This window comes from Bidens hawaiensis, unplaced genomic scaffold, assembly GCF_021521415.1.
Source record: "Bidens hawaiensis isolate Kalapana, Puna unplaced genomic scaffold, B.hawaiensis_p1.1 tig00020146_1, whole genome shotgun sequence".
In the NCBI taxonomy this organism is placed as follows: Eukaryota; Viridiplantae; Streptophyta; class Magnoliopsida; order Asterales; family Asteraceae; genus Bidens; species Bidens hawaiensis.
The window spans coordinates 71,791-88,532 of record NW_027493068.1 but is presented as its reverse complement, the minus strand read 5'-3'; the positions used below and the strand labels follow the sequence as shown (position 1 = coordinate 88,532).

General features: G+C 33.2%; 1 protein-coding gene across 1 annotated transcript; it reads right to left on the bottom strand.

Moving 5' to 3' along the window:
• Positions 1-1,432: 1,432 nt before the first annotated feature.
• LOC143559970 (DUF21 domain-containing protein At4g14240-like) lies at positions 1,433-16,146 on the bottom strand. Its single transcript, XM_077048383.1, has 15 exons — positions 15,903-16,146; positions 15,668-15,744; positions 14,768-14,851; positions 14,575-14,688; positions 14,390-14,473; positions 13,740-13,811; positions 13,031-13,098; positions 11,547-11,634; positions 11,369-11,442; positions 9,615-9,969; positions 8,819-8,865; positions 8,632-8,713; positions 5,782-5,961; positions 5,609-5,676; positions 1,433-1,967 (listed from the first exon to the last, which is right to left on the bottom strand). The coding sequence occupies exons 1-15, from the start codon at positions 16,144-16,146 to the stop codon at positions 1,433-1,435; spliced, it is 2,172 nt and encodes a 723-aa protein (XP_076904498.1).
• Positions 16,147-16,742: the final 596 nt, after the last annotated feature.

Genomic DNA, 16,742 nt, shown 5'->3' with positions numbered 1-16,742 from the left:
CTTACCCATAAAGGGTTTTCCACAGTCAAAAACTCTTTCAACATATTCAGGTTTAACCAAACCCAAAGGGACTACAATATCAGCAAAAAGTTGATTACCCCCTTCACTTTGTAGACCCTCCTATTCTTTTTTTTCACCAACTAGATTAACAAGCTTTCTCAAATCTTCATCTGAGACCACCTTCTCAGATGACATAGACAAAATAGAAGATGTTGTATTACCAATTTCAGATTTCACAATCTTTTGTGGTTCACAAAGAATATGATTTTCAAGTGGGATATTCTTGTCTTTGTGAATCACACACTGTTCATACATGTCTTTAATGACAACACCTTCATCAGTTTGAGTAAACATAAGATTACTCTTGATGTGGGATTTTAGAGTTAAGACTTTGTCATTTTCTCAACGCGTTTCTTTATATCAACTTTCTCCTCATTAATCGATTTTGCCTTACTAGCAGATACATGAGGATCTATTGTCAATGAATAATTAATATCCACTTCTTTCAGACTCTCAGTATTTGGTAGTTTAGTATAATCGTACCAAATGGAGGAGGAATTTCAGCAAATCCTAACCATTTTTATTACCTTTTTGATGATTACCATTCACTTCAATGATCTGGTCTAATAAAAATGGTGAATTTTTAAATTTGTTCAATTTTTGTTTCAACTCCAATATCTCACTTTCAAGCTCATGAATCTTGGTTTTATTTTTGAGTAATTCCTCAAACTGAAGTCTTACCACTTCTTGCTTATTAGATGCCTCTATTTTTAATTCATGATTACTCTCGATTAATGCATTAAGTTTGTTTTCATAATCATTATCATTTTCAAGCAATATTCGATAGTTATCTCTAATCATCGAAAGATCAATAATCAAAGCATCATTGTGATAACGAATATTTTCAAGTTTTGAATCAGATTCATCACAATGAGAACACATAGAAATATGAGAAACATCAGAAAAATTACTTTCTAAAGAACTTGAACTCATAGAATCAGAAGAAGTAATATAAGAGTTAGAACTAATGTCTTCAATCTTGACCATACATGCAAATATGTCATTCTGTTCCTCACATGACACTTCTGAAATCTGATTCAAATTCCTCAATTTCCACATGCTTATTCTTCATATCATCAATAACATTTCCATATCCCTTAGTAATCACAGCCATATTAACTTGATGTGACTCACTTAATGAATCATCCAACAATCTTCTATACCGTCTATAACTTCTTGTACCACCATGGCATTAGGCTCACTTTGCTCTGGTTGTTCCAAGGGTTTCTTATGCATCTCCTTCGACTCATTGTTGTTATACCTCTTTGTTGAGTTTCTATCTTGAGTCGTATAGTTTGAGAATACTATTTCCTTTGTTTATCACATTCTTTAGCAAAATGTCCAAACTCACCACAGTTGTAGCATTTCACCTTCAACTTGTCAAACCAATTCTCTTGCTCATGGTTGGCAAGTCATTTCCAGTTCTTTCCATAAACTTTTTGATTTTCCTGGCAATCATAGCGATATTCCATTTTAAGTCTATCAATTCCAGATCATCTGAGTTGATTTGATCATAATCTTCATATGTTAAGTCATAGTTTGCAACTTTACTACTCACCAACTGCTCATAGGAAGACATAAATGCTCCTATAAATGCAAAGTGTTGTTCTGCTTCCTTCATATTAGCATTTGGTGTAGTTGGAGGAGGAGCTAAGCTTGAACTAGTAGAACTTGAACTTGAGAAGAATTGTGGTTCAGAAAATGCTTCTTGTGGAGGAACCACATAACTTAATTGAGAATAGAAAGCAGTGATTGGTGTAGATTTGCTCTTGCTAATTGGATTAGCACCACCATATAGAGAAGTATCTTGATTGGCCTTAGATGAACCTTGGCATTTTAGTTCATACTCTCTCTTCTCTAATTTTTCCACACAATCCATGCATTTGAGATTTGGGGTTTTGAAATACCTATTTTATGTCAAAACCATCACATAAGTAGAATAAGAACTTGTAAGAGCATCTTTCAAGGTATCAACCCTATTAGCTTCATCACGATGTAACTCACCCCAATTTAACTTAGCTAGCAAGTGGCAATGCCTAGTAAACATTTCACCAACAGTTTCATTTGACATGATATTGAAGTTCTTGTATTGAAACTTTGGCATTGACTTTTTGCTTTCTTGTGTATTTCCCAAGCTCCTAGATTTTAATGCCGCTTAAAGTGAAGCAGAAAGCTTGATATGGCTAAATTGATAAAAAAAATATATATATATTTTGTGGTAAAGCCATGGTCAATGATGAATATGTCTTTACTTCAAAATCATATTTCTTCTTTTCAGCTGGAGACAATTGATCAAGACCATTAGCATTTAAGTGTGGTCTCTCATAAGGAGTATCCAAAAATGTTATGCAATCGGATTCAACAACACCAAGATGAGATATGAACCTTTGATCCTACCATTGAAAATCATCAAGACTATTCAACTTTGGAGTTTTGGCATGTGATTTGATCTCATTATCATAATTGAGCATCGTCTGCGTGAGAGCGTTCTGGGAAGCAATGGCATAATAGTTTGTCATCTTTTGAACATTAGTTTTTAAACTGTATAAAATGAAAGTGTAAGGATGAAAAATTTATAATTATTGAAACTTGATAGTGAATGGATGATAACAACTGAGGAAATTTGGGAGCGAATGAGTGATAAATGAACAGGAAGTTATCTTTGACGAATGAGATTTAACAGATAAGGAATGAATGAATGACTTTAACAAATAAATTAGTGAAAGAATAATGTGATGAATGGGAGATCAGCGAATGACTATTCTAGCGAATGGGTTGAAAATTTTAGCGAATGGTTTGTTACAATGGTTGTAACAAACTCTCAATCATTTAGCAAATGAACTCAAAAGGGCTATCAAATAAACTAGGGGCATTTACATATTTTCCCTTCTTAAAGTCATTTATTACATATACACCCAAACAAAAAAATCAATTACATATATCCCTTTCTAAACCATGTATATAACGTATTTACCCATCTCATTACAACTATTTTATTTAATGAGTAAACTACCCTCCATATTAAATAAAAAATATATATAATTTAGATACCACTAACTTTCTTTTATCTTTTTTTATTATTTCTGTTTTATTTCTTATAATTTCATAGTACTTACTATTAATTTAATCATTACATGAAACCAGTTGCCATCATCAGATTGAAAACTTTTATTCGATGTGAAAGAATTAACAAAATAATTTCGTGAACCACCAACTATTAGGAACAAAATATGCTATTTGCTTGTTGTATCCAAGCCACACCACTCTAAGCGACAACCGCCAAAGACCCCTAGACTCTAGAGTTCTTCGCCGGAAAATCGGAACAGGATTTGGGCATAGCCAACAATGGTGGAATTCGTCGCCAATGATTTGGCCCACGTTCGCGCCTCAGCCGTCAGTCCCTCATGGCCCTTTTGTACACGCATTGGTACGCCGGAGTCATGGGTGTTGCTTATTTGAAGAGTGGTCCGACAATGGTGAAGTGGGTGTTTCAGATCTGGACATCAGCAATCTATGTAACGGTGGTGGTGGCGGCAGTTTCAGCCGGAGAAAAACAAACCCATATACAGAAACCATGATTTGGTTTTGAGAGAGAGGTAGGTTTCCGGCATGTTTGACTTTTACTTTTCAACTTTATTTGATTTAGTGGCTTGTAAGGGGTAAATAGGTAATTTGATATACAAATGAGAAATATGTAATTAATTTTTAAGGTTTGATATATATGTAATAAATGATTTTAGTAAGCAGATATATGTAAAAACCCCAATAAACTAAAATGAACTCAAGAAATCAGCGAATGAGTTCATATCTTAAAACTTAAACCCAGTAAATCAAACCAAACAAAAACCACACCAAATTCGTGCCAAATACTTAAAAAATTCACAAAAATCAAACTATAACTATTCTGAAATCAATCCGTAGCAATGTCAATCAAATACCAACAATTTTGACCAAATCAAGTCAAAACTTAACGTTTAAACAGTTGTTCGTTCCCGCTCAAACTCAAATCAATCCAAAACAGTTTCAATCAGTTGATTCAATCCAATTCAACCAGTTAAAAATTAATTCATATCATTACGAACAATCCTTGAATCAATTCACAGCCAATTATCACTTCAATTTGACTAAATTGAATCCCAAATAGTCTGTAACAGTCCGCAATGTTAATTCGATTCAAAACACAATCAATTATCCTCAATTATTTCACGAATTGACTAATAAAAACATCCATATGCTCTGATATCACCTGAGGATTCATGAGATATTCATGATCAGATTCATTTACAGGATCTAGTCTGTGATATAGTCAATCAATGAGTAACTAGGGCACGACGTAACAGCTCAGTAGTTATCAAAATAATCAATCGTTTATTAGAATAAGTTTACAAAGTTTATATAGCGACTGACTCATTCGCAAAGCAAGTCTTAGCGAATGAGTCCTATTCTCTACGCCATTCGCTAGACATCCCTAGCGAATGGCCTTATACATTAGTCATCTCATATGCTAACATCCGCTAGCGTATGAGGAAACAAAAAATGTTCATTCGCTAACATCCTCTAGAGAATAACATTTACATTAAAGACAAAACAGGTCCCTAAACTTATATAAATTACAAAAACCAATTAACAAAGAACGAGATGACAACTGATGTATCAACAATTTCATTAATTAGTCTTTTAGTAGCCTACCAAACAACACAAACAAATGATTGATCCATTTCTAACAATAATGGGATAACAATGATCCATTTCCCTTATCCATTTTTATCTCGTCTATTTCATTATCTTGGCCATTTCATTAACTCATACCAAACAGACCTAAGTTATAATTGCAATTGTTGATTACGGTATATATATCACTATTTAGAACCTCATAACCATGGCTTTTATAGAAATTGTTGGATTGGATATTTCAATTTCTTAATAATTAGAAACAACTAACGTCATATTCAATTATTCAATTATGATTGAATTGATCATTGCAGCGATAGTAAGTAATTTAAATAACATTATGAACAAGTAGTAAAATAATCATCTGATAGAACCCAGAAAATAAAAGAAGAGATTGATAGGTTAGTCTAATTCGAGAAGGAATATGTCTTCGATTTAAATGGTATACCCCTTATTTTGATAAACATAAACATTGATATCCCAAAAACTATAACACAAACATATAAATAAGCCTAACTGTAGTAGTAAATGTTGCGGTTATGTAGACCGTTCAGTGTCCTCATTCATTTATCTCCCTTGGACCATTTAGCTTAAGACATGTTCATATCAATACATCCCGCTAGATGAAACGACTTGTGCTTAAGTCGACAACCCGATATTTGTTGACTGTTGTGCCAAGCGATAAGCCGTTCAATCATGGGTTGGCCCGCTTCCTAAACCCCGTAGCTATCTTGAACTAAACAAGGCTGATGTCGAATATGGACCCTAGATTGAACATTGGAGCATAAAGGACCCAATGGGGTGAGAGTCTATTAGGAGGGCAGGCTCACAAGTCACATGGACGACCCTACTGTTGGTAAGAGGCAGCCCAAAAAACAGAGGCAATAGCTTATCCTCTAGAGGATTGGCCAAATCAAATGCTAGGTTTTTCTCCAAATCTTTGTTCTTTGTATTTAAGGGCAATACAATCAGATTCAATTGATCACCCAAAATGGTCTGATTTGCAGATTCCTGATGGGAGCCTTATGCCCATTATTTAATATTTACCACCTGCTCAGATTGATCTTCATCATCGCTAGGATTATCGTCTACATCTTCCTCTTTATCCAGATCCGGTTGTGGGTCGTGAGGTTCCTCCTGAGATTCCTTGACATTCCACCAAGCCTTGATCTCTGCAATATCCTCCTTTATAATCAGCTGCGTGTCTAATCGAGCTGCAATTGCTACCAACTGAGAAGCAAGCAAACTCTTCTAATTTGGAGCCAATTATGTGGCAATCGAATTTGGTGAGATACTATCACCGTTGCCATAACTATTCCAGGTTTGCACCATCTTTGAATTTCCCGGCAATAGAACCAAATGATAGCACCCGGAAAATAAAAGATGAGATTGATAGGTTAATCCAATTCGAGAATGATTAGGCCTCTGATTAAAAAGGTACAACATAAATATTGATATCCCAAAACTAGAACACAAACATATATATACGCCTAACTGTAGTAGTAAATGTTGTGGTTGCGTAGACCGTTTAGTTTCCTCATCCATTTGTCTCCCTTGGACCCTTGAACTTAAACGGGTTCGTATCATAATCACATATTTCATTAACTGAATTGTGTTTATAGATTAATGATGCCCCTTACCCTTAGCTCATCTATCAAGTATAAAGCAATCTGTTTGAATTCGTACTATCAAGCTCTACAAGATCATGAGACAAGTAAGCAAACTCTACCTGAATACCAAAATTGATTTTCAGTTATGAATAACTTATCATCATGCATTAGACTGAGTTACATTTTAACAACTGATAAAACGTAACTAAGAAAATACTGATCTAATGGGAACAACTGATATAGTGTATATAAGTTGTTTCTTTAAGAAGTCTTTCTTCATGATTAACACTTTTCTAATCTTCAGTAGTTTAATGTCTCTATCAGTCCTTTCAAGCTTTAGTCGTTTCTATTGGAGAGAGAGGTTGTTAACGTTTATTGATTACTAGTGAAGAACAATTAATTGTAGATAAGTTGTTTGGTTTTTGGCACGTCAGTTCTTTATAATGTTTAGCAATCTTCTCCTGAACTGATGATACCGAAACCCTTTATTAAAGTCTTCATTTATTTCAAAAATCATTTCTCTGATCTGCCCTTTAAGTTATAGTTCAAAGTTGTGACCAAGGACATCATCATCTTCTTTCTCCAAAGGCAAATCCAAAATATTCTTTTGCTCTTCTTCAAGACTTAGCCCAAGTAATTCATTCCAAAATTCAAAAACTTTAGACGTGCCGTTTTGCCATTCAATTGAACGGAATAGGGTTATATACATTCTCGTTGTGAGAAGGGGTCATTTGAGCGTGTCTAAAGTAATGCATGATGTAGCTTTGTTCAACTCCATTTGATGATTCTTGGCCTTGATGAGACATGACTTGCAGGCTCAGTCACTGAAGATGGATTTGAAGAAGGTCTTGGAGGTTGAGTGTTAGCCAGCTGATTTTCAAGTTCCAACTGCTTTCTTAACGCATCCAGAATGAATTGCACACTTTTTTCTTCTTACACAAAAGGAAGTGAGTTTTTGATAATTTTTGTAGTTCAAACTGATTATTAATAATATACACAAAGTTTTCAATGTGAATTTGTGATCTGAAATAAGCAATGCATGAATTCTAGGTACAAAGTTGGTTAGCATGAACTCACCTCAAGTAGCCGTCTCTTTGTTCTTAGGCGTCTTGGGTGTAAACAGAGATCTAATAGGCCAAACTTATGATACAAGTATACAATCAATATATATACATGCATATATTCTTAGTTCTGATGATCCATAACAAAGAATTTGTAGCTTTTAGATTAGATATTTAAGTCAGGAGTCATTTGGGTTTTAAATCACGAATTCACGCTAAACACTTTATGTTATTGTCAAAAAGGCTATACAACTTCAACCTGTTTTCGTTAAATCTTGTTTTAAGCTTACTTTCAAAACGTTTTATTTAGTGGTTCCTCCATATATAATCTAGTTTTGTTGATTAAATAGTTGAAAGTATTAAAACTGTGAACTTGCATGGTGAAAATAAAATAATATTTTGCATTATCATTCATTCCCTGGCACCCTTATGTTGAAAATATAGTAAATCTCGACAAATTATGACAGCTAACTGTTAAAAATAATATATATCTGGTAAAGCCAAACTCAAATCACCAACAGTGTCAATCTAGAGCTCTAAATCTATGTTAACCTGACAAAGTCGCCGCATCGCTGAAATAAGATTTAATAATCAGGAATCAGTTTGGAATTTGCCAAACCTGTCCCAAACCCATCCATTGTCATCCCTAGAGCTTAGTCAATCACAAAAGTTTGGCTCGCGTCCTATTATTAAACAAGCTCTAATTCAGACTCAAGCTTTGGCAAGTCTTATCGTAAGTAGATTACATGAAGCTGAAACGACAAATTACTGAGATATGATTCCAGGGTCAAAGAGTGGTTCATTTGATTTGGGTATTCATTTGAGCCTCCCGAAATTAAAACACTTTATGAAAACGCTCGCTGTTAAGTTTTTACAATTTAGCTATTTAGCTTTTTTCACCCTTACTGTAGAAGTTACATGATAATGGGCGAATTAACGTTTCTACTACTACTACTATTACTACTACAGTTCATCCTTCTGAACATGCTGATTAGATTAAACCCTTACAGTACATGTGGGATGTCCTTTTCTTCTTTAACCCCCTGGTAAATTGGTAAAAGATAAACAACAAATCAATGTGATACACTGCTTGTGATGTATATATAAACTACATAAATCGCTTTATTAGCTACCTTCAGGATATGGAAATGATATTTGATATGTTAAAATAACAATATAATATTATTACGATAATAAATAAAATATACAGCAAATTAATGAAAACATACCGTGGGTCTTTGAGCAGCTAGTCTTCGGGTTGAGGGAGCACGGGCTACAGATGAAGCAGCAGCGGCAGCAGCCACACGTATTCTGAAACATTATAAAATAATTTGAAAAAAGTTGATGAGGTGGGACATAGATCGCCTAGAAATGTTAAACAGATAACTGAACAAAAATTTTTGTGCGTGCATGCACCTTTTATGTACGTCTACATACACATCAGTTTCATCAACAATTTCCTCCTGCATGAATGAGGGAGACTATTTAGCAAAAGTTATGGAAAAAAATGTATAACCTTTTAAATTTCACAGTATTATTTTTACCCAGCCGATAGTAAATAAGACAAAATCAGTTACTAATAACAGTTTGTTACATTGATAAGCGAAGAGAACACTATGTTGAAATGATTCACAATAACAACGCTCTCCTATTTGTTTATCCAGTGAAGCACATTGTTATAGCCAACTGATTTTATTTTATTTATTACGGGCAGATATGATACTTTTAGTGTTTCGAAAGACCTAATATGACATTACAAAACTTTGAAAAGATACCCAAAAAATTTTAAACGCCTAACAACCAATCATTTTATTTATTTATTTTATATATTTAAATTATTGTTGGGCTGTTGTCATTTATTGTAAATAACTTTGTGAGTATGTAATAACCAATTTACACCTGTATAATAAACAATTTACATATATCTAACCATAAATTACATATAGTAAACGAAGTAAATGACAAAACTACCTTCAACAAACAACACATACCCAGTAAAATCTCACCTAAAATTACCCTCAAATAATATTAAATATATATAAAATAAATAAATAAATAAATAAATAAAATGATTGGTTGTTAAGAGTACTTAAAAGTTTATATATGTACACACACATATTGATACATATTCACGTGTGCACGTGTGTGTGTGTGTGTGTGAATGTTTGAAAACTAGAAAGGATATGTATGAAACTAAGAGTCAGTAATTTACTTGTAGAAGTTCTTCAAAAACATCTTCTAGGGTAATAATCCCAATGACACCTCCATCTTCCGCATCATCACTAACACCTCTTAAACCATTGGTTGTGGGGCCCGTATGTTGCACAGTTGTATTTAAAGCCTTGTCAATGTCGACCGCAACATTTGACTCTTCTTCAAGTGTGGGCAACAATGGTTTAGTTAGTTGTGAATTTTTATTTTTATTTCTATTTTTCCCGACTAATTTTCGATCACTAACATCAACAGGCGGATGATTCTTGCTTTTCACTTTAACAACAGCCGCCATGTGACTTCCGCCCTTTTGAAACTCGTTAAGGATATCATATAATGGCATGTTTGCTGGAACCCTGAAAAAAATATATAAAAAAAAAATAATGTTAGCCAAATTTATTTTTTTAAGAAAAGAGTTTATTTTGAAATAAACCAAACAACTTCCCACAACTCATTATTTAAGTCTCAAAAGTTAATTTATCCTTAGGGCCTGCTCGTTTCAAGGATTTGGAAAGAATTCTAAGGAATGGGATTTTAAATCCCATGAATTGATATGTTCGTTTCATTAAATGAAAGAATGGGAATGGAAGCAAAATCCCATCAAATCCCACATTTCATGGGATTTTAAATCCCACCTATTTTGTAAGGATTGTTATGGAAAATGAAGGATTTTCTTATTAACAATAAAAACCCCTCCAAAAAAAAATTCAAAAAATTAATAAAAAAATCATAACTCAAAATATAAATAAAAAACGAAAAATGTAAAAAAACTAAAATGTTTCCGCCTTTACCCTCGTTTTATAAAAAATAAAAAATAAAAAAAAACCGAGAAATGAACCGAAACCGAAAGTCGACGAAAACGAAACACAAACCAAAACTGAACCGAATTAATGGAAACCGAAAAGATCGTTCGAAGCGAAACAAAAAAACTGAAACCGAACAGAAATGAAACAAAAAAACCGACCACAACGAAACAAAAGGCCGAAACGAATCTGTAACCGACCAAAAACAAACAAAAGAAACCAAAACCCAACCTGCTTAGTGCTCCGAAACCGACCAAAAAGAAACAAAGGAAACCGAAACCCAACCCGTCCAGTGCGAAAACTCGTGTCAGCTCGAAACCAATTCCAATTCCAATTCCAATTCCAATTCCAATTCCAATACATATTAACCAACCAATCACATGATAGGGATTCTCAAACATTCCATTCCAATTCCAATTCCAAATCCTTTAAAAAAAGTCCGTGAAACGAACGCGCCCATAGTGGTTTGGCACAAATGTGTATTTGCATTATTAAAAAGCTTAAAACACAGATAATCTGCCAGGTCCATCCGTCCATAACCCTTTTTCACATATAAGTTTGTAAACTTTATTTTTGCATGCTCAAGTCCCTAAATGTATAAAAACTTAACAAAATGCCTTCATATAAAATTTAAGAGCATTATCATGCAAAAAAGTATCTACTTTTTGAGTTTTAACAGAGTTTAGGAACTCAATCATGCAAAAGGGGACGTATTTTTAGTTGAGCTTTCATAATTTGAAAATTTAATGGTTTAAATAAAGTCAAGAGAACTATGTGCTAATTTAGAAAACATTTTTCCTTTTTTATGTTTGCACTTTGCAACAGAACGAGAAACACTTGGTAGACTAAACCACTCAAAAGAATAACTTTAGGGACTTAATTGATAAAATATGAAAAGTTGGTATGTTTAATTTAAAATAAACCTTCAAGAATTCAATAAATACAAACTTGCCTGGGGATTTTCCTAATAGAAACATCACTAACTGAAGTTTCGGTTTCTGCTCTAACTGTAAGAAGGCTTTTCACCTACTAGGTGAAAAAGAAACGAACCCAACTTTACAAAAACAGATAATAATTTAAAAAAAGAATATATATAAAAGCTGAGACACTAATAGATTTTCAAAACATACCAGTAAGAGTCCTATGATGTTTTTTGGATTGCCAGAATAAACAGGAACACGACTATGGCCTTTAGCAAGAATTTTTCCAAATGCTTCCCTAAATAATATCAGATACATATATTGCAAATTAACAAAAAGAACATTAATATAAGGTGAATAAATGTCTACCCTGATATAAGTGAAACTATTATGTAAGCCATGTCAAATAAATGGAGGTGTACTATGTAGTGGTGTAAACGAATTGAGCTGCACGTGAGCTACTCGAGATCAGCTAGCTAAAAGCTTGAACCGAACCGAGCTTAAACGAGTTCAAAACTGAGCTCGACACGAGCCTATTATTTATATAACTTCTTTTAACAAATTTAAAAAAAATTATATAATAACTATTATATAGGAAGTATAGTTTTTGTAGGAAAGATAAGAAGTAATCTTATCCATTGATTTTGAACATGGAGGGTTGAGATTAGTTTAGGGGGAAATCATGTATGAAAATAAGGGAAAGGGTATAAAAAGAATAACACATTTGTTGACTTTCTCTCTCCACATGCAAGGCACATGCCAAATTTCCCCATCATTTTTAAACATCCATAACTTTTTTTTTACGATGTTTTTATTGAAAAACAAATTCACCATAATAACGAGTGTCTTTTTATCTTTTATATGAGTACCATATTGTAATATAAAAATTAAAAAAAATTAGTGGGTTTTTTTACAAATTGTGTTTTACCATATTGTGTTTTACAAAATTGTGTTATACAATAATATTTTTCATTGTGTTTTCTTTTCATTGTGTTTTTTACATTGTGTCATACAATTGTGTTTTTTATTGTGTTTTTATCATTGTGTTTTTTTTTCAGTGATTTTTTCCATCGTGTTTTTTACATTGTGTTTTTCATAGTGTGTTCCATTGTGTTTTTCGAACTTTGCCGGCGAGGTGGTGGCGGTGGGTGACGGTTGTGGTAGCGGTGGGCGGTGGAGTGGTGGTGGTTGTAGGAGATGAGTGAAGATGTAATTGGGTTTTGTGTAAGTGGGTTTTTGAAATTAATGTAAGTGGGTTTTGAGATTAAAGTAGGTGGGTTTTGATATTAAAGTGTTAGACTAAAATACCCTCCTTCCTAGGCTTCTTAGGAAAATCAAACTTCTTATTTGAACCTAACCCCTATTATATATACAATTATGATAAGTATAACTAAACAGCATGTGCTTTACTATATATAAAAGATTGTAAATATATATATATATACATGTATGTATATATATATATATATGTATATGTTATATGTTATATGTATATATAATATATATAATAACTAAAAATGTGCATAAATAAGTTATTTAATAAATAATAAAAGAGCCGTCTCAATCTTGGAAAACCACTTACGAGCTGAGCTCTCTTAAGTTAAACGAGGCAAGCTCTGCTTGTTTACACCCATAATACTGTGGACCTTATTATGTACTTACAAAAGCATGAAAGACACAGTGATAAAACTCACCAGTTCAGTTTTGATTTAACATCCAGTGAGAATGTTGATTCAATGGGTGTCATTGCTTCCTCTGCAGTCTACAAAAATTTCCAATTTGTTCTATCCATTTCATCATCTTCTTTAAGAAAAACATAGTAGACAAATACAACCCCAAAAAATACAACTAACTAGAACCACAAAACAAGACACCAATCTAGACTTTGGTCAGAAAAATAAAGGGCCCGGATAAAGAACCACAACTCATAAATGAATGAAAGTGTCCACATGTGAATGTTTCTATTCGCATGTGATCTCTTTAATCTGGGTCCTTCATATTTCGGATACAAGGGCCCAGATCGATTCCCTTGTTCTCAAGTTTTTGGTTGTCCTCAAACTCAAATTGAAATCTTCCCATAAATTTGAGGATACATGAACCAGTAAGGCGTATACACTCTCTAATGAAATCATTAAGAGGCTACCAAACACACTCTACCGATGCTCATCATTATGTTGTGCGATTCGTATGATTTACGCACAAAACAAGATGAGTTTAGACCAATCAAGTAGACTAGAATATCAAGTCAAAACAAACGAGATATTTGGCAAAGAAACATATCTGGAACCAGATTGCTCAATAGAAGAGCTTTTAAGATATTGTTTCACTATATGTTTTTCTAAAAACTTGCATTATACAGGAAATTTTACAATGATATATTAATTTATTTACAGCAGAGTATACCTTTTCTGTCAAATCAAGTGCTCCACTTATGATGGTAGTCTCGTCATGTGTAAGTTCACCTCCTTTACCAGCCTATCATGGTATTTATAAAAAAAATATTGTTATAGTGAAAAAATTAAACCATAGCACACTAATAATCCACCATTCGCTTATGCAAGTTTTGAGCTAAATGCATTGGATTTTAATAAGCCTATGCCACCTTAGAGGTAGAAAGATGGATGGGTGGGAAAACTGGGCCCAGGCTGAAACGAGCCATTTTTGTTTATGGGCTACAGAGCGGGTTTAGTTGGGCGGACCTGTAAACGCCTTTGTTCATTATTTAGTTTTTATAAATAATGAAATGTAAATTAAACAGTGTTGTAAAAACAATTTAGATCTCGATCAACATAATTTAAAATGTTGACAGCAATTTTCAACCCGCTGCACCAGTTTGACCAATTAATTTTTTTCTATTTGACGAGTTCTGAGACAAAACACAACATAAATTGACTCGTTCATAAGTAATACGTTGAACAGCTACCTTTGGACCAACTGTTTAAGATAAAAGCACAACTCAAATTGACCCCTTTACAAGTAAACGGGTCGAAATTTCAGCATCTAGCCAATTTGTAGCATTATGCCACAAACAACCATCAAGGATGTTTATTTACCTCTTGGCCATGTATGGAGACAAGTGCTTTCAACTGGGCACGCCGAAACAGGGTATCATTATGCCCGATTAAAGCATCTAAAACCTGCATATTTGTCACACTAATATTAGCAAAAAAAAAAGCTTTTTATATAATTATTGCCACCTAAGCTAAAGTTAGTTACTAAACCGACTTGCATGATATACCTTTCCAACAGGATAAGCAATAGGATAGCAAATGATCATTAACACTCGAACAAGCCCAACAAAATTAGCACCCACAGCAAGGCCGTATCTTGCAGATATTGCTTGCGGGATTATCTGCCATTTTACAATATTTTTAATCATGTAAAATATCATACTGTAACAATAAGAACCATCACATGATCGCATTAAATACCTCTCCAAAAATTAATACAAAAGTCACAGACAACAGCACTGCAACAGCTGGATGAAAAATCTTGTCCAGGTATATAGGAAGAGCCTGTTTATTAACAAATTAATATATATAGAGGTGTTAAATAACAATACACATGTGAAAGTTATAAGTTGTTCATTCAATGACTTATGAAACCAAAAAAATCTATTGGTGTCTTAACTAAAGAAGATAAAATTAGGTTATTCAAATACAAAGTGTTTACCAATTACATATCTGATTTCTCCAAATATGCACACAAATTGTACTGCAAGAAGTACCCAAACTACTATATATCCATATATATCATATAATTACACTAAACGATGAGTATCATTACAGAACTCTTAAATTATTTAAGAACTTGAAGGAACTCTTAATAGCTAACGTTTTTTATAAAAAAATTTGTATGTTATGTTATTTGATTGTAGTTTTATCACTTTTTATATCTGTATTTACGAATACAATTATGAAAATTAGTTTATACACATACCTAAATTTTATTTACATATATGTAAGTTTGTTATTACATAAATTTTACACATATGTAAACTTGTGATTTTGATATGGAATAAAAAAATTTATATATAAAATATGGTAAAACTAGTCTCAAACAATGTTAATATATTAAAAATATCAAAAAAAATGTTTGGTTGTTATGAGTTCCTAGAAGTTTTCAACTTTTTTGCAGTTTTGAAATGATACTATCCCTCACACTAAAAATCACTGCATTTTATTCTTTTCGTTCAATTAAATAATATTTTTTATACCTTTATCATTATATTTTCTCAATCCGGTCACTCACAACCACTTTCAGAAAATATTAAAAAAATTATATAATACTAACAGTGAAATATAATAAACACAAAATTTGAATCTACCTACCTCCATAGCCGCAGCATTACAGAGAAGCAACGTGACAAGAAGCTGATGCTGCCTTTGTACAACCGGTAAGATAGCAGCTGCAAGCAATTAAAATAAAAAACAGATCACAATCAAATTCAAAAAATATATATACCTAACAGATAACATAACCGTATTATGTGTTAGGTAGACTCAAAGTCACAACAAATTCATTCAGTAATAATAATAAGTAAAGTAAAGAGGAAAAGAATAGTGCCAGCTTGTTTCTTCTGTGTGTTGGTGCCACTGCGATGAAGAATCTCGAGCTCAACGAGTCCTAATGACATGAGGCCTAAGGTGAGGCCGGACATGATGCCGGCGAAGAGGACAAGGAGGCAGGAGACTCCGGCGTAAACGAACCACATAGGGTTTGCGAACTGGATGTCGTTGGAGTCCGTGACGAAGGAAACGCCGGTGCCGACACCGGCGCCGGAGGCTAGGGCTAGGGTTAGCAATAACATTATTATTATTATTATTATTATTATTAATATTATTTGTTTGATCGTCTTATGTGTGGAAGCGGTTGAAGAAGAAGAAGAAGACGACGACGAGAGAAAGTGTGTAAAGAAACGGAGGCGACACTTGCTGTTCATGTGCAAAGACTGAACCGCCGATGGTCCCACTCAATTTTGCTTTTTCCAACTTTATGATTTCATAAAAGCGATATAATAATAATAATATTTTATTAATAGGGGTGAATGATATTATTTTCATATTAGCTTGCATACGTTTTAATACGTATTATTATAAAAATAATAATAATATTTCATTAATACTATGGGTGTTCTTCGGGTTTGTTTTTCGGGTTTCGGGTTTTTCATGTCAGGTTTTTCGGGTTTTAAATTTTTAAATCTTGACCTGAAGCCCAACCCAAATCTCTCACGGTTTTTTCGGGTTCGGGTAATTCGGATTCGGGTCTTTTTGGGTTGGGTTAATCGGGTTTCGAGTATCCTAGAAAACAAACAAACAAAAGGAAAAAAAAACCACAAAACAAAAAAATTTTAAAAACTACAATGCTAAAATTAAAACAACATATTTTTCTTTGCTTATAACACAA